This window comes from Pituophis catenifer, unplaced genomic scaffold (assembly GCF_029215685.1).
Source record: "Pituophis catenifer annectens isolate HBS135680 unplaced genomic scaffold, rPitCat1.0.hap2 SCAF_10, whole genome shotgun sequence".
NCBI lineage: Eukaryota > Metazoa > Chordata > Lepidosauria > Squamata > Colubridae > Pituophis > Pituophis catenifer.
In genome coordinates, this window is record NW_027256890.1 from 30,909,151 (window position 1) to 30,934,705 (window position 25,555).

General features: G+C 49.4%; 2 protein-coding genes across 4 annotated transcripts; one reads left to right on the forward strand and one right to left on the reverse strand.

Annotated features, from left to right (window-relative positions):
• Positions 1–902: 902 nt before the first annotated feature.
• On the reverse strand, positions 903–7,469 carry HAPLN2 (hyaluronan and proteoglycan link protein 2). Of its 2 annotated transcripts, none has more exons than XM_070951538.1 (6): positions 7,271–7,469; positions 5,347–5,467; positions 4,683–5,036; positions 4,141–4,257; positions 2,583–2,768; positions 903–1,640 (listed from the first exon to the last, which is right to left on the reverse strand). In XM_070951538.1, exons 2-6 carry the CDS (start codon positions 5,435–5,437, stop codon positions 1,357–1,359), a joined length of 1,032 nt encoding a protein of 343 aa, XP_070807639.1. In that variant the 5' UTR covers positions 5,438–5,467; positions 7,271–7,469; the 3' UTR covers positions 903–1,356. The 2 variants fall into 2 exon arrangements, with proteins under 2 accessions (XP_070807639.1, XP_070807640.1); XM_070951539.1 differs by lacking the exon at positions 7,271–7,469 and adding an exon at positions 5,842–5,848.
• A 5,904-nt stretch (positions 7,470–13,373) lies between these two features.
• On the forward strand, positions 13,374–23,653 carry RHBG (Rh family B glycoprotein). 2 transcript variants are annotated; one of them, XR_011600819.1, is made up of 10 exons: positions 13,374–13,653; positions 15,732–15,918; positions 17,453–17,603; positions 18,684–18,831; positions 19,237–19,403; positions 19,986–20,123; positions 20,312–20,445; positions 20,598–20,715; positions 21,337–21,410; positions 22,312–22,400. XR_011600819.1 is itself a non-coding variant. In XM_070950939.1 (10 exons), the coding sequence occupies exons 1-10, from the start codon at positions 13,464–13,466 to the stop codon at positions 22,390–22,392; spliced, it is 1,392 nt and encodes a 463-aa protein (XP_070807040.1). In that variant the 5' UTR covers positions 13,374–13,463; the 3' UTR covers positions 22,393–23,653. The 2 variants fall into 2 exon arrangements, 1 of the variants encoding a protein (XP_070807040.1); XM_070950939.1 differs by having other exon boundaries at positions 20,598–20,719; positions 22,312–23,653.
• The last annotated feature ends 1,902 nt before the right edge of the window (positions 23,654–25,555 follow it).

Here is a 25,555-nt window from a genome sequence, read left to right on the forward strand (position 1 = left end):
CGAGTGCAGACACTCATTGCCATGGGGACTGAGAGGTTCTCCAAGTCCAAGATAGGGGAGGGCTTCCTTGGGCAGCAGGAAGGGAGGGGCAAGCCTCTTTCTACTGAGAACATGAGAAAGGGGGACATGTATGTCAGGGGGTGCTTTGCTCTCCTCTTCCTCATTCTCCTGCTATTAGCCCACTCCCCCCTCCAAAAAAAAGCCAGAGGGCAAACTAAAAGAGGCTTTTAAGATTCATGATCTAGTACAGAGGGAGGAGAATTTGGTGCCTTTTGCTCTTATTCATTTTTTTACATATTATATGTGTACATATAAAGATAATCTAATAACTAAATGGTTCTTTAAACATATTTTTTAAAGGGTGTCCTTCTTTCTCCCACCCCACTTGGGGGCTGCCCTTCTCATCTTATAGCTAACTATTTGAACACACAACTCTCCCCAAGAGCCTTGCCCTTCACCCCTCAAAGAGAGTGAGTGATGGGGAGCATCCTGCTTCTCCGGCTGCCCATCTGATGGGACTCTGGGATGCCCTGGGATACCTCTGTCCCTGGGATGCCTTCCACCCACCAAGCAGGGACTGGGGACTGGCTCAAGACCACCGGATTCATTCATGGCCACTGAGTTCGGGGGATTCCCTCTTCGCCCTCTGCAATCCACTGAATGCTGGGTTTCTGAATATTTTGGCCAGTTACCAAACTATAGCCCTCGGGCTATATATCTTGTGGATTATTTTTAATGATTGTTTATATCTTGTTGCATCATAGACAACTTATTTCCCCATGTTGTATCCTTTATCACATTTGCAAACAGAATGTCCATAAAAAGTGTAATGCAGAGGACAAAATAACACATTAAAATATTTCTATTATAACTTTTTTAATTAAATTATGTCAGTGAAACCAAGAAGTTCCCTATTTCAATGGAGAAACTGGAGCTGGTAACCTAGTTTGTTAAGGGCATTGAAGTATACACGTTGCTCTGTACCTTTGCCTTGTCCTTTTTTTCTTGGCAATGTCCAGGCAGCATTTCTTATATTAAAGGATTGCAGTGTGGAACAAAAGCAAAGGGGGGAAGAATTTTACTACTAAGACCTCAATTACTGCAGTAATTTCCCAGGGTATCAGGGGGGACAGAGGTCTTTACAAAGCCATTCCCGTACTATGTACTCAGCCTGACAGGTGTTTGGTCAAAGCCACCATAGCCTGGACCATCAAGACCAACTCTGACTCCAGGAAGGGATGGAGGAAAGTCCCCATCAGATGAATTTTGACCAGAGAAGAATGGCATCTGTTGGCCTCCTTGGGTTGGGTCGTTGCCTTCAGCCATGGCCGCCTCTGCCTGGGGCTTTTGCCCCTGCTACTTCACAGAGAAACAGTAGATGCCATACTTCTTCCGGAGCTTGCTGGGGAAGCCGAAGCTGCGGACACCCGGGTCTGGAAGCCCCCCGCAATGCAGGCGGGGAGCAGTGATGGGGAAGCGCACGCTACCGTCTTCCAGCCAGCCTCCATTGCAACGGTCTAGCTGGGAGAATCTCCAGGCCGCATAGAGCTGCCCAACCTTGGCCACGGTAGCTCCGTCGTTGCGGCAGGCCTGCGTGCCCTCTTTGAAGTTAAAGTGGCCCCTGATGAAATAGACACGGCCTGGGCGAGAGGTGGGGGGAGGCAAAAGAGAGGGTGACTACACGAGAGCCAGAGTTGGGAAGACTCCAAATCAGAATGGAGTGAGATTAGCAGTAATAGGGTGTGTTCCCACAAAAAAAGTGGGGTGATGAAGCTACAAGGCCCAGATACCAAACCCAGCTGCTGTGAGCTGAAGCTTTGCACATTCGATGAAACCTTTCCACATAGCAAGACGAGGGAAGACAAGAGGATGGGGGACAGGCAAGAAGGAAGGGCTCTTGGAGTGGCAGCGGTGACTCCAGGAAGACCTCCAGCTTCTGGCCCCTCATGAATGGGGAAGGGCTGCCCTACCTGAGGGTAGAGATGGTGCATCGCCCCAGATCAGATTGCTAAAAATTATCCCACCCCGAATGAACCTTCATTCGGGGTGGGATAATTTTTAGCAATCTGATCTGGGGCGATGCACCATCTCTACCCTCAGGTAGGGCAGCCCTTCCCCATTCATGAGGGGCCAGAAGCTGGAGGTCTTCCTGGAGTCACCGCTGCCACTCCAAGAGCAGGTGGCAGCCCTACAGGAAGCCTTTGCACAGCTTCATCTGGTACATCAGGCAGCCTTTTGGACAATTACACCTTGGTCATCTTGCGGTTTGACTACTGAAACATGCTCTACAATAGGGCTTCCCTTGAGGACCACCTGGAAATTTTGTCCCGTTCAGAATGAAGTGGTGTGGGCCTGCCTCACTCTGCCCATTGGCATCTCTGCTTCATGAGCTGCACCAGTTGCAAGTCTAGAAGTTGCCAAATAGGCTTGACCCATCCATACCACAGCTATCCTTCCAAGGAGAGGTCCGAGAAACTGGTTTCTACTGGGTCGCTTCCAGAATGTGGGAAAAGAAGCTGCACCCAATCTGGGCCTCAGCAACGGGCCTTACTGGTGGGGTCCCTCGGCCGGTCTCCACCTACCTTGCACGCTTGAAGTGAAGCAGAAGGCATCAAAGCGATCTCTCAGCTTGTCCTTGGGGCCATAGGTTCGTACTCCGGGCCGAAGAAGAAGGCCTCCGCAGGGCTTGCGGGAGTTGCGGATGGGGTAGTGCACACTCCCCTCCATGACCCAACCGGCATTGCACCAGTCCAGTCCTTCTGTCCACGCTAGGAGAGGAGCAGAGAGGGGGAGACCTTGGCTTCTGCCCTGGGATGCTTCGGACAGACATTTGGGTGGCGATGGCCACCATGGATTTGCTTTTAATTTGCCATTAGAGATACAGGAGCCACAGAGAGACAGGAAGGTTAGCAAGAAATTGAAAGGGTGTGGAGGGATTATATAAACTCTCCCAATTTTATTTGCCAGTCCTGGGGTAAACAAGCACAACCTCCCACCCTGCTCTCTGGAGAAATAAACAAGGAGTTGGTGCAAAGATCTCCTACACTGTTAATTTGTTAAGAAGCATATATAAGCATTCTTTCTCTTCTGCCCGTTCTGCCCGAATCTGTTCTGCTGATTTGACCTTTTCTCAAGCCTGTCCATCCAGGTCCATCCCTTCCTCCTCCTCCCTTCCCTCCCTCCTTCCAGGACAGTAGTTGACCATGAGCACGAGGCCACAGTGTTGATGTACTGAAGAGAGGAGAGGGGAGGGGGAGGGGAGAGGAGAGGAGAGGAGAGGAGAGGAGAGGAGAGGAGAGGAGAGGAGAGGAGAGGAGAGAGCTGAAAGGAGGCTGGACTGAATCCTTGAAGTTCAACCAAGGCAAAACCCCCAGAGCTGCCCTTCATTCCTGAGAATTGCAGAGCATAGAAAGGAGGATGGAAACCAAAATAACTGAAATGCCTGGGGGGACGTTAATTGCATGAGTGATCTTGATGACCAGAGCTTGGGCTCCAGTTGGGTGGCGTTTGGTATGGAGAAGAGAAGCCCACAGAGAGTCCACATAGCTTCTCCATACCAACAGCCTTCAACAGCTCAAGGATAGAACACGGGGCAGGATCCATGGACAGGAAAGAGACTGGGCATCAGGAGGCATCTCCTCATAGGAAGACCTGCTCACCCAGGGCCTCAGGAAGTGGTGAACTCCTCCGTTGCTTCCATGTTTGAGAGGCTGGATGCCCATCTACTGGGGGAGCTGTAGTGGTATTTTTCGGTAGTGGGCAGGAGGCTGGACTACATGATCTCCAAGGATCCTTACAACTCTTATTTGCTATGGTAATAATTCACTGAATTATGAAATTATGAATTATGATGGGAAGATTGCAAGCACACTTATCTTTGGTTTGGAAACTTGGTCAATTATTTTTTACTGCCTTATCACCTTCCAGATGACAACTCAGTGAGAAAACAAATGTTCAAGTTGCATGACCTTTGAGCTTTGCCTTGGAAGGGCTTTTGGGGAGGGGGAGCGATTGACTGATTATGTGCCATCAAGATGGTGTTCCACATAAACAGATTTTCGCTGTGAGTGGGAATAAAAGTAGAATAAAAGAACCTTCTGAGTCTCCCACCATTTCCTGCCCACATCCCAAACTGGTTACCTTGGTAAAGCTGCTGGTAGGTGGCCAGCCGGGCATCTTGTTCTTGGCAAGCCTTCTTGGCCTCAAAGTAGTTGAACTGATAGCGCCCCTGGCTGGTTTGGTAGGGGAAGACGACCCCTGGAGCAAAAGGGCAAGAAGTTGAGGGGACGGCAGGGGGCAGTGGACAGAGGATGGGCAGCCCACGCAAAGACACGGTCCATCCTCACCGCAAAAGGCCAGGGCCACTGTTACCTGCAGCGGCTGCTTGCAGGTGCCCCAGGTAATGGTCTGCGGCTTGTCTGGTTTGCACCCACAGCCATAGGGCCTAGAAACCCTCTTCCCTCCCACAAAGCAGGGTGACGATCCCCCTTTCAACAGTCTCATCTTTCAGAGGAGGCAGAGAAGGCTGTGTCACAGACGGTCGCCCTGCTCAAGGGATGGGAGACGTGGCACAACAGTCTCCCTCCTCCTACTGTGGCCTCTGCCGAAAGGTGCGAGACTCCTTCCATCTCCCTTCCTGGGCTGATGAGGTGGGGTGGGTGGGGGACTCTCTGCCTTCCTACCTTCTAGCTGCAAGACAAGAGAGACGCTTTCGTCCTCTAGGCCATTGACAAGCTGGCAGCGATAGCGGCCCTCGTCGTCCAAGGTCAGGTTGGAGATGGTCAGCGATGCATCATACCGGTGGCTGCGTTTCAGGTGAGCCCGGCTGCCCAGCGGGCCATAGGTTTTGTGATGGACCCCATTGCTTATCAAGATGGCAACTTCCAGGTACTCCGTTGGCTCCACCTTGCTCCATCTGATCTTGTAGTTTTGGGGCACGACCCACAGGATGCATGGCAGGGTGACCGAGGCTCCCCGCCGGGCCTGCACTATCTTGTTTGCGGGCTCCAGCAAGTATTGCAAGGGGGCAGGAGTTGCTGCGGGAGGAAAAAACGGCTGCTCATTACGGCCATAAGGTGCAGACTCTCTTTGCTTGCAAATTCATCCATCGAATTAAGTTTGCCCTGAGAGCGAAGAGGGCACCAATGTTTGCATCTGCAACAAACCATTGGGCGACCCTGAGGAGACGGTCTTTGCACCAGGACAAGCTGGGAACAAGAAGGGGAATGAGAGGCTTCAGGAAAGGTTGGGCCCCAGCAACATTGCAAGCAGGGATGGGCCAGGAGGGCATCAACAACAGCCAGGGTGCTGCCAAGGGCGTTGGTCAAGGAGGCATTCATGGCATACCTGGCTGAGTCCCACTCGGCCTCTGGTAGATGGCAGAGACTCCGGGAGCAGAAGACAGACACAGGGAAACCAGGAGCAGCAACAGAGGCATGCCTTGAGCAGCAGCTGGTGCCTGGTGTGCCTGCAAAAGGAGAGGTGCCCTGTCAGCCCAGGGGCCACTGAAGCAACACCTCACCAAAACCCAGCAGGAAAGGGCTGAACTGTCTCAGCCACCCCAGACTGACTGGGAGAAGGACGGCCTTCCTGAACCCTCCAAGCAGGAGAGGCCTCCCAGTGCCAGAGACTCAAAGGGGGGGAGTCTGCAAATCAGACACCCTTCGCCCTCCCCCATTTCCCACACACAGAAAACCAGCACGAGGAACAACCCCCTGGAAAGATGGGGCTCCCTTTGCTGGATGCCTTCTGGAGACCCCCTGAGGCATGCTTCTGTTAGGGCCGGCAGAGCCCAACTCCAAGACCCAGCAAATTCTTGCTGCCACCAGACGGGTCTTGCACCTTTGGCCTTGCCCTGAACAGGCAGGGTTGCTGCTGCCGACTCCGGGGGAAATGGAGACTGGAGCGCCTGTTTTGTTCCATACAGAGAATAATCTTAGTGGGGCTCCCTTATCCAGCCGTGTGCAGCAGCCGCCAAAAAAACGAATACAATCCTGTGTTGTATAAACAGAGGCAAAGAATCAAGGTCACATGAAGTGTTACTACCGCTTTATAAAACCCTGATAAGGCCACACCTGGAGTCCTGCACCCAGTTTTGGTCACCAGACTACAAAAAAGAGGTTGAGACTTTGGAAAAAGTTCAGAGAAGAGCAACTAAGATGATTAAAGGCCTGGAGACAAATACATAGGAAGAACGGCTGCAGGATTTGGGTCTGGCTAGTCGCCTTCTTTTCTTTGAAGGAGAACTAGGGGTGACATGATAGCAGTATTCAGCAGTACTTGAGGGGCTGCCACAAAGAAGACAGGGTGGGTGGGTGTCCACCTATTCTCCAAAGCACCAGAAATGGATGGAAACTAACCAGAGAGAGAATCAACCTGGAACTAAGGAAAAACTTCCTAACAGTGAGGACAATTAACCAGTGGAACAGAAGTTGCCCTCAGAAATCGTGGGCGCTCCAATACTGGAGGTTTTTAAGAAGAGACTGGGCAGCCATTTGTCTGAAGTCCACCGTCACTCATACTCTCTGCCCTATGAAAGAAATGTACCTAAAATAACCTCTTTGGTCAACCAACAGAGAAGATTATTTCCTCATTGACTGAGAACGATCTTCATCTGCCCTAAAAGTGGAGCTTCTGAGTAGGTTCTGGGCCTTTGAAGAATGAAAATCAAGAAGAACTACGCTTGGTCAGTCATTGCCCAGCCACCTGTTTCTTGCCAGAATGCCAGCAAAAGGTGGAGACGATGGACAGCCCTGTGTTTGAATCTCTGCCAGACAGTTTTCATTTCACGCTGCCACTCCATTCTAGTTTGGTCAGCGTCCTTCTTCCCCCGCAGAGGACCAGCAGAGCTTTTGGGATGCTCATGGGAGGAGACTGAAGATGAGGGTGAAATGAGAGCTGAGGCCTCAAGGCAGAATTCACCTCTCCCCACTCCCAAATATTTGCTGAACCCTTCTCAGGTTGATCCTGTTTGTCCTCATCTCCACTTCCGTCATCTTCCTTTGAAAACAAAAATATGCCAAATAAATTCTGGACACTTTTGCTTCACTGTACTAACTCAAATTATTTTTACAAATGATTTTCTGAGCAACAGGTCAGGTCTTCGATAAGACCTGAGAGGACGAGCGCTTGGTTTCTAGTCTTTATTTAAGGCTGTTAATTTTAATGTTTTATATTTATGCTTTTATGCCTTTGTCAGCCAACCAGAACCTTTTCGGATAGTGAGGTGGGTAGCATAAAAATTTAATAAACAAATCAATAAGAACTGTACCTGGTGCAGTTCATCTACAAATCCCCAGCCAAAACAGGAACCGGTCACTTTAAAGTGGCCCACCCATCATTCTTCTGAATCTGCCCAAATCTTCATGCAGGAAGAGAGATCTGCCGGTGCCTCTGAGGAAGGACTACGGGCCACATCAGGACCAACTGGAGCTCAGACCCCGAGAAGAGCAGGGTCCTCTCATCCTTCTGGGAAATCGCATCCTTCTGCTCTTGCTCTCCTTGCCACCCTCTGCATCTCTCTCTGTGTTGTCACTTGCACCCCCAGCACCACGGCTGTGCTCCAAGAATACACGAAAACAAAGGAGAGGAAACAGCTCCCCATTGTTTGGCCTGGCAAACAGGGCAACACCCAGCAAACAAGCCTGCCTTTATGGAAGAATAATTCAGACAAACGATCAACACCCTTCTGGTGCTGGGTTGGGGGTCTACAAGACCAAGGACCAGTGCAGGGATACTGAAAGCCCCAGAGAGTTTCCCATAATGCACCAGCTTCAGCCACTTTCTGCTCCCAACTACATAAGTTGTTTTCCTTGAGCCTCAACATTCAGGCACCTGATGTCGCAGAATCTGGCACCCCTCCATTGCCCAGGCCGGCTCGTGTCCATCATTTGGATGGGAGTTTAAAACCTGCCTTTTGGCCCTTCTCCTGCTCGCCCATTCAAAATCCCTTTAGAGGTTTCTCTCCTCTCTGTCTTCCCTTTTGCAAACCAAGCACACCATCACCCCCTTGAAGCCCCCTTCCAAGGCTTGCTTTCCATTATTTTTGTGCTCCTGGGGGGGGGGTCTCCTCATGCCAGCTTATCCCTGCTCCTTTTTAAAGTGTGGTGCTCAAAATGATGCATGACTCCAAGGGTGATTTGAACCCCTGGAATTCAGTGGAAGGTTCCTCTAATGTGGATCCAACTCATCTCTTGGTGCAGCCAGGACTTCTGCTCTTTTAAAAATCTTCCTGTTTAGGTAGCCAATTGCCAGGAGTTGCAATCTGTGAGTGAGAAAGCAAAGTCAAGAACATTTGTTTCTCAGATCTCAAGAAAGCTTCTATAATATACCTAGAATAAAATAGAATAACAGAGTTGGAAGGGACCTTGGAGGTCTTCTAGTCCAACCCCCTGCTTAGGCAGGAAACCCTACACCACTTCAGATAAATGTTTATCCAACATCTTCTTAAAAACTTCCAGCGTTGGAGCATCCACAACTTCTGGAGGCAAGTTGTTGTTCCACAGATGAATTGTTCTCAGTGTCAGGAAATTTCTCCTTAGTTCTAAATTGCTTCTCTCCTTGATTAATTTCCACCCATTGCTTCTTGTCCTGCCCTCAGGTGCTTTGGAGAATAGCTTGACTCCCTCTTCTTTGTGGCAACTCCTGAGATATTGGAACACGGCTATCATGTCTCCCCTAGTCCTTCTTTTCATTAAACTAGACACACCTGCAACTTTGCGTATATTTTAAGCTCTGTTCCATAGCAATCTTTTCATTTTTTTCTATACAATTTTTTAAAATGCTGTTCTTCCACAAACATAAATACAGATAAATCCCCATTTAACATTCACTGAATGGAAAATACTTCTGTATGATTGTCAAGAGGAGCTGAGAGGCAGGAGAGGCTCAGCATCTGGAACTCAGCAATAGGTTGCTTTTCTGTGGAGGGAACTTCCTCCTTCCCTCCTCCTGATCCTCTTTGGCCAGATAACAGTAGGAGACCATCTAATCTGACTCTAGCCAAAATCTATCTTAATCCAGAATTTGGTTTCTAGTGGTGGCCGAGAAGATGCTGCTGGGTAACATCTGGCTGATGCACACAACCAGGCAGTCCTAGCCGAAATACAGGGGCAGTTTGGAGATGGGGGAATACACACACACACACACACACACACACACACACACACACACGGTTCCTGGGAGGTAAAAGCAAGTGAGGGAGAGAAGCTTTCAGGCTTGCAAGATTCAGTTACTGTATTTTAATCATCCAATATAGGTAGTGATAGAATTCATTCTTTGGTTCCTTGTCTGTTGAAGGGGTGACAGTGGCCAGCAGAAGAAAGACTCAAGGCTCCAACTCAAGGCTCTGAATGCCCCTTTAGACCAGGCTGCATCCTCTGTGGCCAGACTCCAGCAGGAAATGTAGCAAAATTCTGGACCTAAAGACCATGGCTACCTTCACTGTTCCAGATAAGAAAAAGCCATGAGGAATAGCAAGTGTGTATACTGGGTTAGGGTCCCTTGAAAAGGGGACAAGGGAGGAAGGATGCCACTCTCCATGCCACCCCCTCTATGTGGAGCTAGGAGAATCGGGCCATTGTTGCATAGTCCTGGCTGCATGTGACAATGCACCAAGGCCTGGGACGTTTTGTTCTCTCCAGTGTGAACAAACTGTTGCTTGTGTGAGAGTCCATCATCTGCTGCTGTGCATCTGATGGGTTCCTGCTCTGCAAAAGGCAGCCTCATGGTCTCCATAGTGACTGCCACACGATAGATCAGAAACCGCCTCTCTTTCCTGCTCACTTTGGCCCAGGTTTGCCCAGGGGAATACCTGGCTAAAAGGACTTTCCGAGGACACTTGTGTCAACCTATTCGCCAGCTCTTTGCTCGCTCCCTTCCCACTGGATCTTGCCCAGGTTGGAAGCCCTGGTGAGAGCCTCGGAGATTAGGAGCATTGAAAGAAGCACGAGGGGGTCCAAAGAAGCCAGGCCTTCCCCATCGTGGGGATTGTGGGACAGTCACACTCTTGGCAAGATGTCACAGCCAGCAAAGGCAGGGCTGGCAGAAAGAAGACCCTGTCCTTATGCCCACTTCCTGCAAAGGCCCTGGAAGGACTTCCTTTGAATCTCGTCTTTTTTCAAGAGGAGCTTAATAAGGCCGGTCCAGAGAGCGGAGGTTTCTTTTCACAATATCTTGCTTGGATGTCCTCTGCCTAAATTCTTAAACAGCGTTTGGCAAAGATGGTCCACTTAATGAGAAGCAGTTGTTAAACTGCTACAGGTGTTTCCACTAAGTTAAAGCCTCCCATTTTTCCTCTTCTGCCTGGAGAAACTGGCTTGTCCAGATGTAGAAACGAAGCCCATCTGGGTTCCAGGCTAAGCTTCTTTCTCAGCTCAGGTGTATTGAAAACGTTGAATCTGAGGAAAGTAAGGAAGAATTTAAACTTTGCAGACTCTTTCTAAATAGAATTTGATGTGCATAATTGTAATCATAGTAAACACAGATGGAATTTTCTCCCACATTTCTACATGTGTCTGTCACCTTTCTTAGTTCCATACAACTCTCTGGCCTCAAATATGTGGCGTCAGCAGAAATGGGGCCAGGGAGCTTTAGACTATTCCAACTAAGGAGTTTTTAATGGTTTCAATCTCAGCGATATTTAAAAAGAGTTGGGAAGTTAAATGGGAAGGAAAGAAACCTGTGTGCCACATTTGAGAAGCAAAACAAACATTTTCTTTTCATGCCTTTGGGACTCTGCAAATACTTTATTTGGAAGCGGTTTTGTCAGCCTTTCCTCCATTGAGAAAAGAAGATTCCTGGACTTTGGAACAGGGGTGAAATGTAAAATCAGTTACTACCGGTTCTGTGGGCGTGGCTTGGTGGGGGGGTAATGTAACTGGGTGGGCGTGGCCAAGTTTTTTTTTTTTTTAACTTTTCAAAGCATTTTTTCTAATGCTTTGAAAAGCCTCTCTGCGGATCAGGAATTCAGCTGGGATCGTCAGAGAGGCTTTTTAAAAAATGCCTCTATGCCAATCAGGGAACTCAGCTGAGATCCTCAGAGACTTTTCAAAGCATTTTTTTACCACCTCTTTGGCCAAGAGATTGCAGAAAAAAATGCTTTGAAAAGCCTCTGATGATCCCAGCTGAGCCACGTGATCATCAGAGCCTTTTTTTTTAACTTTTAAAAGCATTTTGTCATTGGAAGAGGTTGTAGAAAAAATGCTTTTAAAAGTTAAAAAAAAAAAAGCCTCTGATGATCGTGCAGCTTAGCTGGGCATGGTGGGGGGCGGGTGCAGGGATTTTTGCTACTGGTTCTCTGAACCACCTGCTGCCATCACTACCGGATCAGGCGATCCGGTCCGAACCGGGAGCATTTCACCCCTGCTTTGGAGGTGACTTCTCCTCAGTTTTTCCCCCTCTGGTGAGGAGACAGATCATTCCTACTGAAAATTGAAGGGGGTGACTGCATCAACAAGTTGGAGAACCTTCGTCTTTTTGCTGTTGTTGGGATTCATTCTGTTTTTTATCCCTGTTGAAATAGGACCAGTTTCTTAAAAGATACCTTTATTGGTTTGATTTATATGCCGCCCTTCTCCAGAGACTCAGGGCGTCTTACAATGCGTTAAGCAATAGCCTTCATACTTTTGTATAGACCTGTTTAGTAGGGCTTTCGCCCCCCCCCCCCAAGTGGTATTCTTTTTACACAGTCAGCTTATTGCCCCCACAATCCGGGCCCTCACATTACCTACCTCGAAAGGATGGAAGGCTGAGTCAACCTTGAGTCTCGTGAGATTTGAACTTGCAGTAATTGCAGGCAACTGGCAGCACTTTAACAGCACTTTAGCCGCTGCGCCACCTTGGTATTTTGTGCTTATTAATTGCTTTGACTGAAGAGCTAACACAATGAAATTGGACCTTCTTGACCTGAGAAACTCTGGCTCAAAACTCTGAGATGGGCCACTGGAGACCCGCTGACTTGGGGGGGGCAAAGATGGGGTTATGCAAACATTCAACAACCACTTCAAGGCTTAAAGGATGAGCAAAGCTTCCCTCAATTTGCAGGAAGGGCAGTAGGTTTAAGCCAACATGGATGTAGGATCAATAATGAGCCCTTGGAATCCCCTGCAAAGTGGACCCTGGCGTGGACTCTAGGAATGCAGAGAGATCCCTCGGCCTCCTCTGCCAGATTCCTTCCCCACCCCCACTTCACTATCTGGCATGTCACATGAGTAGGATACCTGTGAAGAGGGGCTTCCTGCCCCCTCCCTTGGCTTCTCCCATGCAGTGAATCCATTGGGAACCGCTTAGCCCCGCCAGGCTCTGCCCAGGGCCTAGTGGCTGGAACTCAGGACGGGTGCTAAGGCCCTCAGGAGCAGAGCCCACCACAAGGAGAGATTGCAGAACCTTGAAACAACCTGTCACAGATGAGGAATAAAGATAAACAGACCCCAGAGGCACACTTAATGATTAACTGAGTAACACGTTTCTTTTACTTGGATGCCCTTTGCTTTCCAATCTAGGGCAAAAGTCGGCATCTGCCCACTATGGGAGCAAGGAAAAGGTCTGGGGATCAGTGGTGAGGGAGCCAAGGGGACCAATGTCCCCAGGGCCCTCTGCCATGTGTAGACCCACAGGATCTGACCTGCTCGGCAAAGCAGGAGAGGCTGCTGGAGAGGCGTGAAGGAGCCCCACATGTTGCAGTCAAAGCCCAAATCTTGGCTGCCCCCTCTGAGGATGGGGGGACTCCCTGGCTGACATGGCTGGCACTGCTGGAGGTTGGCAGAGCCTCATTGGAGCCTTCCCACCTGGCAACATGGGTGAAAACCGAGGCCATTGTGGGGACCAGGGACCACACTAATGTCAGAAACTGATGCATGGTGGCTGTTCGGTGGGGGGGGGCAACAAAGGAAGGGCTCCTTGGCCAGCCCCCTCCTCTTCTCTCAAAGGGAAGCCTTTGTGGTTGTTTTCCCTCCATGAACAAGCTGGGGCTGTATTTTGGAAAGGGCTCTAGGTCTTTTCTCTTGGCAGCCTCCTGCCCTGCTCCTCCCTGACAAAACACCCAGGGCCACCAGGAGAGGGAAGCCATGGGGAGCAATTGGCACAATCCAGATTGGGGAGGTGTCTTTGTGCAGGGACAACCTTCCTGCAGATGAAGTCCTGACCACTTGGGTTCAAAGAGGGACTCCCCCAATCGCACGACTGGGATGCCAAGCCCAACCTGCTTCCTTCGCCTTTTTGCAGACAGACGGTGCCAAAGCCAGCTTTCCCTCACCTGGCTGGGACGCTCCTGCCACTTCCCCAACCGGCCCCGCCTCACAGCAGGTGGCTCCCGGCCAGGGTGAGCAGTGAGCAAACAGCCGTGGAGGGTGCCTCCCCCCACTCCTCCTCCAAAGAGTGCCCAGGAAAGCAGGGCATTCGCTCGCTCGGTGGCTGCTCTTCCTGGTGCACTCCCAGCTGGTTCTCCTCTGCACGGCTCTCCCACCATGTCAGGCCACCCCACCAACCTGAGAGTGAAGCTGCCCCTGCTCTGTGCCCTCCTGCAGCTGGCCACGGTCCTCCTGTTCGCCTTTTTCATCCAGTATGACAGCCACACCAGCCCCCGGCTGTGGCACGAGGAGATGCAGTTGCGCAACAAAGGCCTTCTGGACAACGAATTCTACCCACGCTACCCAAGTGAGTATCTCCCGCGCAAGAGATGCCCTCCTGCCAGGGTGCCAGGTCCAACCAGAGAGGCCCCTGGGAGCACGGGAGGAACGAGGGACCAGGAAAACGCCCCTCTTTCCGAAATCTGTGGCATGGCGCCCCTCCTGCCTACGATGAGCCAGGACCCTCCCCCAAATGCTCCCCCAAATACTTTCCAGACTTCTTGCTTCAGTTTGGTTTCTGGATAAGATCCCTTCTTATTCTCTGTAAGTCCAGAGCAGCATCTGTGATCAATTATCCTCCTGCCCCAGGCAATTGTGGAAGTTACCATTTCCTCAAGATGCTTTTTGAATGGTATTTTTGAGTGCAGAACCTAATTAAGTCCTTGTTTGCTTCTTGTTTGCCTTTGATTTCCTCCAGACGAATATCACAACTTCCCAGTCCCACCTGGTGGTCTCCACCCATATGCTGCCTTAACTTTGGGGGAGGTACCCAAGACTGACTATCTAGCAAACCACAGTTTATGGATGTGTTTATGCACTTTTTTAAAAACAGCTAAATCTTGATTCAGTTGCACCATTTTTGTAAAGGCCCTGCAGGAAGGAAAGACTGAGACAGAGAAGCTGCCTTAGGATCTCCAGCATTAGCGAGCAACAAGATTCCCAAAGGCCAACAGAGCCATGATTTGATCAGGTCACGAGCACACTCACAAAATGGGTGGCTGAGAAGCTGACCCCCCCCAACACACCCACCTTTGCCTTTTTCGGCAGAAGTGGGCAGACAGCCATAGGGGTCCCAGAGCTTGTGGTCCCAGCCCGGCATGCCTAGGCCAGTCTTGGGTCCAGCTGGATCCGTTCTTCCTAGCTGGGAATCCAGCTGGTCCTACCCAGCCCCTCCCAGAAGGACACGACACTCTTTTCCCCTCTGGGTCTGGGTCTGTCCCTGGGGCTCCAGGTGCTCAGGTATGCCAAATAGCCCTGTTGGGTCCAGCTTCCGCTGTCCATCCGTCCGTCTGGTGGGAGGTTTTGCTTCTCCTGGTGGGCAGCAAGAGCCAGAGAGAGGCTGCCCCTTCCCCACACCGCACCTGCAAGACATCTTCCACAGATTTAACCAGCCCCCACAGCAGAACTTGTGGGGAAAAGATCCAGGAGCTGATTAGCTGGTGTTTAAGCAAAACATTTGTTTGATAGCTAGTTTGGGAGACAGAAACAGAATTCTCCTCCTCCACTTCCTTCTTCCCATTCCTTAAGAGCCCCAGGCCATTTCTTGTTGAGGACACACTTGAGCCACTTGGCCATTTGTCCCTTTTGGAACCATCAGCACTTTTCTTTTCAATCCGCAGCTGCTGCCCTCTGCACCGCCATCTCCCCTAATTGTCCTCCAGGACACCCAGCTCTTCCCCTGCAAGGCAGTCCGGCCCTGAGCAGCAGAGATGCAAGTGGTGAGGAGGCACCCTGGTTTCTTAATCTTGGCAACCAAGATCTGTGGACTTCGGCTCCAGAATTCCCCAGCCAGCCATGTTGCCTGCGGCATTCTGGGAGCTGAAGTCCACACATCTTCAAGTTCCCAAGGTTGAGAAACGCTGCTCTACCTAAACAAAACCTCATTTCTTTCAGACCATCGATAGTTTGGCCTCAGCCATTGCTAATTCCTGAATGTATTAGGAATTCTAAAATCTGATTGCTTGTAAGCCGGGTTTAGGGTTCAACCTAGGAGGAGCCGTCCCATCTCATAGGCCAAAACTACTAACCCCCACTCCAGCAACAGCACCCCTGAGATGGGGCTGTGCTCAGCCGGCCAAGAGCAGCTGCAGCACCACCTCCTCACCTGCTGAGCCATTTACAGGCTCTGCCGTACAGCTGATACACACATTCACTCTTATCAGCCCGATCTAATGAGGTCACTTTTTGAACCCAATTATGCAGCTGCCACCGTGTCCATTTCAACCTTGGAGCCCGGCTGAAGAGGTAAAGTTGAGCAGGTGATTAGCTGGAAGTCAGGGAGAAGTTTAACTTGTCGGACCAGGCTCAGCCAGTGCTGGCAGCCCCACAGCATGGAGACCCTGGAGCCTTTCTTTCCGTCCCCTGCTGACCCTTCCCCTCCTGCAGGCTTCCAAGACGTCCACGTCATGGTTTTCCTTGGCTTTGGCTTCCTGATGACCTTCCTGAAACGCTACAGCTTCGGTGGGGTGGCTTTCAATTTCCTGATCGCCGCCTTTGCCCTCCAGTGGTCCATCCTCATCCAGGGATTTTTTCACGCCTTTCACAATGGCAAAATCCATGTGGGAATAGAAAGGTGAGCAAGCGAGCATCCCTGAGCCCCCAAAAGAGGTGGCTTTCGCTTAAGCAGAGGCAGCAGAAGGACAGGAGGATGGAGCTGAGTGAGGGCTGGCACATCCCTCAGCAGTTTATTTATTTTTATTTATTTATTTATTTATTTATTTGATTTGTATACCGCCCTACTCCCGAAGGACTCAGGGCGGTGAACAGCCAACAATAAAATACATAAATACACAAAATTTAAAAACCCGATAAAATCAAATTAAACTTTTTGGCCCAGACAAATTAAAATACCCCAATAATTTAAAAACAGATTAAAATTTACATATTTAAAAAGGGAAGAGATCAGGCCAAGCCCGCTTGATGGAATAAAAAGGTCTTCACAGCACGGCGGAAGGAGCGCAGATCCGGGATCCTCCGTATCTCCAGCAGTTGGGTCACTCAACTCAGCCTTCGAGTCTTGTTGACTTGAAGAACTCTCCCTCTCCAGACACAAACTGGCGGTCAGAGTAACTGCAGGGTGTGGTTAAAAAAAAAAATCAAGTGTGCCACCAAAGCTCCACATCTGATTTTTTCTGACCACCTTGCAGACACCAATGCAATTAAGGTGTGGCACTAGCAACCAACATCAAAATCAAGCAAGCTTAGTAAGAGATGTGGAGGCAGTCAGCAGCTCAGGAAGGGACTCCCTGAAACCTCTAGTTTCGTGATGGCGAACCTATAGCATGCGTGCCAGAGATGGCACACAGAGCCCTCTCTGTGGGCACGTGCACCTCTGCCAGCTGCTCTTCTGGTTTCCGGCATGCACATGCGTGCCGACCAGCTGGTTTTTGTGCACGCTGGAGTGCCAGAAATCCCAAGACCTGCTGGCACACGCCGGAAACCCAAACCCAGCTGATCGGTTTCCAGCGTTCGCACACAAACACATTCCAGTTTGGGCACTAGGTGCCGAAAAGGTTTGCCATCACTGCTCCAGTTGATAGTAGATGGTAACTCAGAGGTTGGATTCAAAGCCCTTTTGCCCTGCCCATTGCCTGCCATCTTGATCTCAGAGCTGCCCCCGACTGGACTTTAAGAGCGTGAGGGGCTTCAGCCAGGAGTAGGGATGTGGGGAGGGATCCTGTGCATCTGTCAGTCTCTCTGTGCTTCCCCAGTGCTGAGCAAGGCAAACCTGCAGCCTCAGATTCTCCTGCCGTGTCCTGCTCCTCCCCACAGGACCCAAAGCCGGCACCGCCCACCCTGGCAACCTCTGGCTTCACCCTGTCCTATTGTTGCCTTCGTCTCCAGCTTAGCCTGGGCAGCCTTGAGTCACCTTTTGCATAGGAAGGTGGCCTTTTCTCCTGCAGGGAGGGAGACTTTGAGCTGACAGGCTGGGGGAGCCACTCTCTCTCCACCCTGCAACCTCCCCGTAGGTGGTGGTGGTGGTGGTTTCAAGCATTTTAAGCGCAGGCTCTTTGGAAATCCTTATTTAAACACAGCCGAGATGAATGGGGGAGAAGGGAAATCTCCTGCTAGCCCTTTCTCTCCCCCCACTTCTGTCTTCTTGCCAGCATGATCAACGCGGACTTCTGCGCCGGGTCCATCCTCGTTTCCTTTGGGGCGCTGCTGGGCAAGACGAGCCCCGTTCAGTTGCTGCTGATGGCCGGGCTGGAAGTCACCCTCTTTGGTATCAACGAGTATGTCTTGCTCAGCCTCCTTCAGGTGAATTGCTCCCTGTGGGGGGCTTATCCCTCACCCCTTGGGATGGGGTGAGCACAGGGCAAGAGATTGTAATCCAAAGTCACACAGAAGCTGGGTTCACACAACCATTTAGACCCTGAACCCAGGTTATGTAATATGTCAGGCATGGGAAACCAAGAATGACGCAGGAAATTTTGAAAGCAGTTTCTTTACTGCTTTTTAACATAAATAGACAGAATCTTGCTGGACTAAAGCACTTTCTGTGTAATTCTCTGATACATGCTACAAAGAATTAGGTAGGGCCACTCTGCGCCACAGGAACGATTCAAGGCTGATGTTACTCTTTACTCCTCCATCTTGCAACTCAGCACCAGATCCCATCACAGTTAGTTACATAAAGTGCAACACTCCAGATTCCCATATCCACCACCCCCCCACTGATTGCAATATCATCCTTTTGAGTGTTGTATGAACCCATTCCTAGCTTCACAATTGGCAGAGCTTTGGCTTCCTGTCCTTGACTTGTGACAATGATCCTCAGCCCCAAAGAACATCTCCCTCTCCCCCACCCACCCATGTTACCCAGTGAAAGGGAGTGGCCCGGAGCTGCAGGGGGTCTCTTGGTACTCCTGTGTCTTCTGACCTATTTCCCTGTGCCTGGGGCCCAGGATGGCCTCCTTCCAAGCATCAGGCAGACTCCAGTCTTCATACCTGATGCTCCTTCAATAGGCCCTCTTAGCCTGGACCTTTTCATTTGCCCAGACATTTGGCTCAAGAGGTTTGGTGGCCTCTGTGGGATGTGGCTTTTGGTTTCTGAGGTGTTTTTTTTTTAACCAGGGGATCATGGGTTGCACTGAGAGCTATTGCTGTGATATGGACAGCTCCATAAATAATTGAAATAAATAAATGAATTAACATATCTCCGAATAGAGAATTGTGGGAATAAAGATTGATTACAATCCTGGGAGGTGCCTTGAAAGAGGTAGAGGATTTTAAAAGACTTTAAAAAGTTGTTGGTGCTGAAAACTATGCTAGCCACCTATCTGGTGGTCCAGCGCTGTAGAAGCCGCCTTCCTGCAGTGTTTCCCCCATGTGGCTCAGGTGAAGGACGCCGGGGGCTCTATGACCATCCATACTTTCGGGGCCTACTTCGGGCTGATGGTGTCCCGCGTTCTTTTCCGACCCCACCTGGACAAGAGCCGGCAGCGGGAAGGCTCTGCCTACCACTCGGACCTCTTTGCTATGATTGGTGAGGCTCCCAAAGGGGCAGCTGGGCTTTGCGCCTTTAGGAGAGAAGCTGAATCTGGAGAGGCTCTGGAGGGTGGAGCAAGGGGGCCAAGGGGGCGGGGCTAGGCGGGTCTCTTTATGGGTTTGGTAGAAGCGGCTGGAGCTTTCTAGCTTTGCTTAGAATTATCTTTCAACCTCGCTTGGGGGTCAGGTTACAGTGTCTATGTAGACTCCATTAAAAAATATTGCTGATTTTTAGCAATTGTCCAACAAAAATCCGAGGGAGGCCTTATGGTTGCCCACGGCCATCCCTGCCCATCCCTGTGAGCCTCTCTTGAAAACCGGAGGAGACTTAAGCGGAAGGGCTGCTTTGTTCCTTTTGAAAGTGGGGGGGCACAGAAATCATGCCTCCCTGTGTCCCTGGCAGGCACGCTCTTCCTGTGGGTCTTCTGGCCCAGCTTCAACTCGGCGGTGACCGCCCACGGGGACGACCAGCAACGGACAGTGATGAACACCTACTTCTCCCTGGCATCCAGCACCCTCACCGCCTTTGCTATCTCCACCCTGGTGAACCGCGGAGGCCGGCTGGACATGGTGAGGCAGCCCCTGCTCTCGTCCCCAGGCAGCTCCGGAGAGGGTCTGCTGCTCCCGGAGGAAGGGTCTGGTTTGCACCCCCAGAAGCTGGGAGGCAGGACTACAAAATCACTGAAGCCTCACTTCAGGATTTGGGTGCCTCGCTTTGTCAGATTCTGCAGCAGCTTCTCTGGTTTAAAAGCTGGCAGGGGGGAGCTCTTCCATTACACTCACTGATGTTTTCTGCGGGTCACTCAATGGAGGCACTGCAGAAATCCTAGGCCAGGTTTGTGGCAGGCCCAGGGTGGGCTTCTGAGCCCCTCCAAATGTTGCCTCCAAATCCCAGTTGAGGCAAGGAGCCATTAACTACAGGGAGCATCATCATTATTTTATTCCACCTTTATATATATGTATAAAATTCCAGACAGGAATTTGTAGTAATCCTGCCTCCTATTTTCCCACTTTATTTTTTTAAATACTGTATTTGATCATTAATTGAATGGAATTTAATTTTAAGTTAAATGTATGCAAAATGAAATTGGAATTCCTGCCCCCAATTCCTGGGTCACTTTCTTCTCTCTGCCCCCTCCCCCCCACCTCCAGGTTCACATCCAGAATGCCACCCTAGCTGGCGGAGTGATCGTTGGCACTTCGGCTGAGATGGCGCTGACTCCATTTGGGGCCCTGATCGCTGGGTGCGTGGCTGGCCTGGTGGCCACCCTCGGCTTCAAGTTCCTCACGGTAGGCCAAATGCCCAAGTCGAGCTTTGCCTACAGCCCCTTGGGGTCTCCTGCAGGACCCTTGTCTTCCTAAAGGAGCCGATTCAGCAGCAGAGTCCAGAAGGGTGGGCAGGGTGCCAGCCAGGCGAGAAGGAGGGCCAGTTCTCAGCATGCCCAAAGTGCAGGGACTTCTTTCTCTCTCTTGCCCAGCCCATCCTGACTGCCAGGCTGAAAATCCAGGATACCTGCGGAATACACAACCTGCATGGGTTGCCCGGATTGCTCGGTGCCCTCCTTGGTGCTCTGGTGGCTGCTCTGGCAACCCCAGATGCCTATGGAGAGGGGTGAGTGCCACTGGTGGGGGGGGGAGGCAGAGGTTTAGGACTGAGAGGGACAGTTGCTTCCCTCTCTGGCTCTCTTCTCAAAAGAAGCTTTGCCCAGGTGGTTGGGATCTGCCAGGCTGTGCTGGCTCACTGGGATCGTCTTGCTCCTGTAGAATGGCTGACGTCTTCCCCCTTGTGGCCTCTGGGCAGCGGACCCCCATCAGACAGAGCCTCTTCCAGTTGCTGGGCCTGCTGGTGTCCCTGGGCATGGCCATGGTCGGTGGCAGCCTGGTGGGTGAGTGGTGGGGGGAGGCAAGCAATCCTGCAGCTCTTTCCCCTCTTTTCACACACAGGGAAGTTTTTCTGCTTGGGAGTCTCGTGCAACCTCGGAAGGGAGTGAGATGCGGGCCCCAGACCTGAAGCTCTGCAAGGGGCTTGAGAAGCAGCCCTGACATTTCTATTTATTCATGAAATGTATATGCCACCCATCTCACTATCATCTGGGCAGCTTTCGAACATAAAAACAAGAGTATAAAAACCATAAACCCCATAACATTAACAAAAATTGGGTAAAGTAGGAAGCAATACCTGGATGGGATGGAGGTGGGAGTCCATTAGTCATGGGTCACTCCCGTGAGGGCCAAAATCAGAGGCAGGTTTTAAGGCAATTTTGGGAGGCTGAGAGGGTGGGGTGCATCTCACCTTGAGTGGGCTGATGTTCCAAAAGACAGAAGCCACAAAAGAAAAGGCTCTTCTTCTGGACCCCCCAGCCAAGTTCTTGGACGGACAGGGTCTGCAGTTGGCCCTTGCTGGCATAAATCGGTGGGCCAATCCCATTTTGAAGTGGGACTTCCAGGAAAGCCCCCTCCCCTCCAACTGCGGTGCTGATCCCTTGCTCCTTCTTTTTTTCAGGGGCCATCCTGAAGATGCGAAGCCTTGCAATGCCCCCAGATGCTCTCTGCTTCGAGGATCAAATCTATTGGGAGGTATTTGAAGGCTTCCTCGGGGTAAAAGCCGGCTGCCGTTTAACCCGCATCAGATGTCGCGGATTCCCCTGAGACTGGGGGCCAATTGATTGAGTTTTATACCCTGCCTTTCCTCTGGGACCTCAGTGGAAGGGACAAACCCACCTCCCAATCCCAATCCAAGTAGCTTAGCCAGCACCAGCTATCCCAGAATGAAACACAGGAGCTCGGTTCACACAACATGCTAGACTAAACTAGAATGAGACTGGGAAAATTGTGATTCTGTTCATAGGAGCCTGGTTTAGCTCAACAGACAGAAGCACTGTAATTTAACACCAGCTGTCTGCAATTAAAGTAAGATTGAATCTCGCCAGGCTCAAGGTTGACTCAGCTTTCCATCCTTTCTAAGGTAGGTAAATTTGTGGGGGCAATAAGATGACTTTGTATAAATATACAAAAGGATGAAGGCTATTGCTTAATGCACTGTAAGCTGCCCTGAGTCTCCGGAGAAGGGCGGCATATAAATCAAATTTTAAAAAAAAATAGTCTGAGCTCATTGCAGGAACAGAACATGAATAAGCTTTGCTTATACCTATTCTTTTCTTAATCTCAATTTGTGTGCAAACACAGACCCACAATTCAAGTTATTAGAGAAAGGAAAAATGGTGGACATGCAGAATGGCTGGGTGGGAGACCTCAGGCCCTGCTGAGGCTGAGACGTTAGGTGGAAGGGTCGGCTCAACCTCTGGAGGGCCAAAGACATCCTGGTTCTGGTTCCGGCAATCTTTCCTTTGGGGCCCTTCCTTTCCCCCAAAAACTGGAATCCAAAGAACTTGAAGGCTTGCAGGCTACCTGAGAGCATGGAGGACAGAGAAAATGGGGGGGCCCTTTTCCCAGTCCCTCTCCTTTTGGTCTCGCATAGGTGCCTGAGGAACATCATGATGGCTTCCAGGTCGTGGAAGCTCTGAGCACGGAGGAGGCAGATAAAACCACCCATGCCTGACAGGGCTGCCTGCGGATGCTCACACCACCCTCATCACCCTCACCACCAACCTTCGAGAAAGCAATCAGTCCAAACAATCATGTGTTGCATGGAAGAAAGCAAGGAGGAGTCTGTTACGGGAGGAGCAGCTCCTTCCAGGATTGGAGTCTGCCTGGAAGATGGTTTGCAATGACTCAGGTGCACAAGCTCAGAAGCAACAGTGGGCCCCATTTACCTTCGCCACCGGTTCGGAACTGTAAGCGTGCACGCACAGCGCTTCTGCGCCTGCCCAGAGCATCCGTGATGATGTCCGGGTGGGTGGGCGGAGCCTCCCACTGCCACCACTACTGGTTCACCCAAACCAGGGTGAACGGCCAAAACCCACCACTGGTCAGAAGCACCGTCTTCCACATGGGTCCTAGAGTTGTGCCATCATCCACTAAAAAATATCCCAAGGCCAACAGCAGCCAATGTTCTTTTTAAAGTAAGCCTGTTTTCTTTCACAACCACCCCTTAGCATCCTATTTTCTTTTCAACATAAATTCCATAATGCAAATCAGAATTACCACCACAATTGAGCCCAACATTTATGTTGCTAAGTGAAACATTTGTTAAGTGAGTTTTGCCCCATTTTACAACTTTTCTTGGCACGGTTGTTAAGTGAATCATTGCATTTGTTATGTTAGTAACACAGTTGTTAAGTGAATCTGGCTTCCCCATTGACTTTGCTTGTCAGAAGGTCGCAAAAGGGGATCACGTAACTTCAGGACACTGCAACCGTCATAAATAGGAACCAAGCACCTGAATGTTGGTCCTCTGACCCTGGGGATGCTGCAATGCTCGTAAGTGTGAAAAAAGGTCATAAGTCACATTTTTCAGTGCTATTGTAAGTTTGAATGGTCACTAAATGAACTGTTGTAAATGAAGGTGTAACTGAGAGTGTGCAACAACCAGCAGCAACCTAATAACAGATGGGAATAATAAGGCAATCAAGACAGACCCTACTCTGAGTTTTTCTGAATGTTACAGTCAAGAAGTGGTTGTCCAACTCTACTGGCCCCATGAAAGCGCTTTCACCCGCCCGCGTGGCTTCCCCAAGGCCACCCACCAGTCTTTGGGGAAACATTGGGCTGGTTTGGTTTTTTGCAAGTTTTCAGTATTTCACATATTGACAACGTAAATAAAGTTAACTCAGTAAATGTTACGGAATTTGGCAATAAAGTAGATGGAGTGCAAGACAAGTGTTGCATCTTAAGATATCTTCCTTTCCAAAACTGTTGACTTTTTTCAGCTGAAAAATTCTTTATCGTGTTTCCAATACATTTTAAAAAATTGGGAGCCATTTTAACTATCGTAATCAAATAATATCTCAATGAAAAAATATTTAAACCAAAATTTTAAGCATGCCATTTGAAGTAAAGTTAATATTACTTTACTATTGAGATTCTCATTGTTGTATATCAAATCAATAGTATCCATTTTATGCATTTGTTTAATCACGCAAACTTTAACTTGTTCAGCTTCAGAATAAAATTTTATCCATAATTTATAATTAAATTCTAATATTTAGACTCTTGTATTAAAACATTCTGAATTCTATTAAGATTATTCTATTATCTTGGACTCACTGGCTAATACATTCAAATTAATAATAATGAAAATAAGACCCCTGAATAAGCATTTCATTAAGTGCTGCCATGCTGGTGCGTGAATGCTGGAATCAGTGAGGGGTTTCAGTCCATTCTTGAGTCATCTTCTCATAAGATTTCATTCTGGTTTTATTGACGCCCAAATCTTGAAATCTATACAAATTATGAAGCATCCAACAATTAATCTTACTCTACAACTTTAAAATGTTGCAGCCAATTATGACAATCCAGGCTTAAATCTGTTCCTGTATTTTCCCAAATTTTCATTAAACCATTTATAATAACATAGTTTTTTAATCTCTTCTAATTGTTTCAATCCATAATATTAGTATTTCAATTGCTGCATCTTCTCCTTCCAGAGAAGTAGTTCAAACTTTCAAACTCAGACAAATTGCACCTTGAGGAATGTTGCTTTTTTTTTTTTTTTTTTTTTTTGCTTCTTGACGTCCCAGCAAGCAGTTGCCCATCATTCCATTCCAATAGATATGAACAGATTAACAGATTAACAGAGTTGGAAGGGACGTTATACGTCATCTAGTCCAACACCCCCCCCTCTCAATCAGGAGACCCTATATACCATTTCTGACAAATGGCAGTCCAATTTTTTCTTGAAAGTCTCAAGTGATGAAGCTCCCACAACTTCCAAAGGCAAGCTGTTCCATCAGTTGATTGTTCTCACTGTCAGAAAATTTCTCCTTATTTCCAGGTTCAGGTTCCAGGTTCCAGGTCTCCTTGTTCAGCTTCCATCCATTATTCCTTTCCTGGCCTTCAGGTGCTTTGGAAAATAGCTTGACCCCTTCCTCTCTGTGGCAGCCCCTCAAATATTGGAAGATACTCTCATCTCCCCTGGTCCTTCTCTTCACTAGACTAGCCATGCCCGGTTCATGTAGTCGTTCTCCAGTCCCCTAATCATCCTGGTTGCTCTCCTCTGCACTTTTTCTAGAGTCTCAACATCTTTGTTATAGTGTGGTGACCAAAACTGGATGCAGGACTCTAGGTGTGGTCTTACTCTTCTCTACATTGAATTTCATTTTGTTCAATAGGCCCCGGTTTTCAAGTCTGTCAAGATCCATCTGGAGCTTGAGCCTATCTTCTAGAGTGTTAGCTATTCCTGCTACCTTAGTATCATCTGCAAATTTGGTGAGTTCCCCTTCTATTCCCTCATCTAAGTCGTTTATGAAAATATTGAAGAGTATTGGGCCTAAGACAGAACCTTGTGGCACCCCACCCATTAAGGACTACTCGTTGAGTATGGTTTGTCAGCCAGTTACAAATCCATCTGGTGGTGAAGCTATCTATCCCACTTTTTTTCTAGCTTACGAAGAAGTAGGTTGTGGTCTACTTTGTCAAATGCCTTGCTGAAGTCTAAGTATATTATGTCAACAGTATTTCACTTCACTATGTTGAAGAATGAAATAAGATTGGTTTGGCATGATCTGTTTTTAACAAACCCGTGCTGACTGCTAGTTATTACTTTACTAGGTGTAGGTGTTGGCAGATCTGTTTTTTTATTATCTTTTCCAGTATCTTCCTGG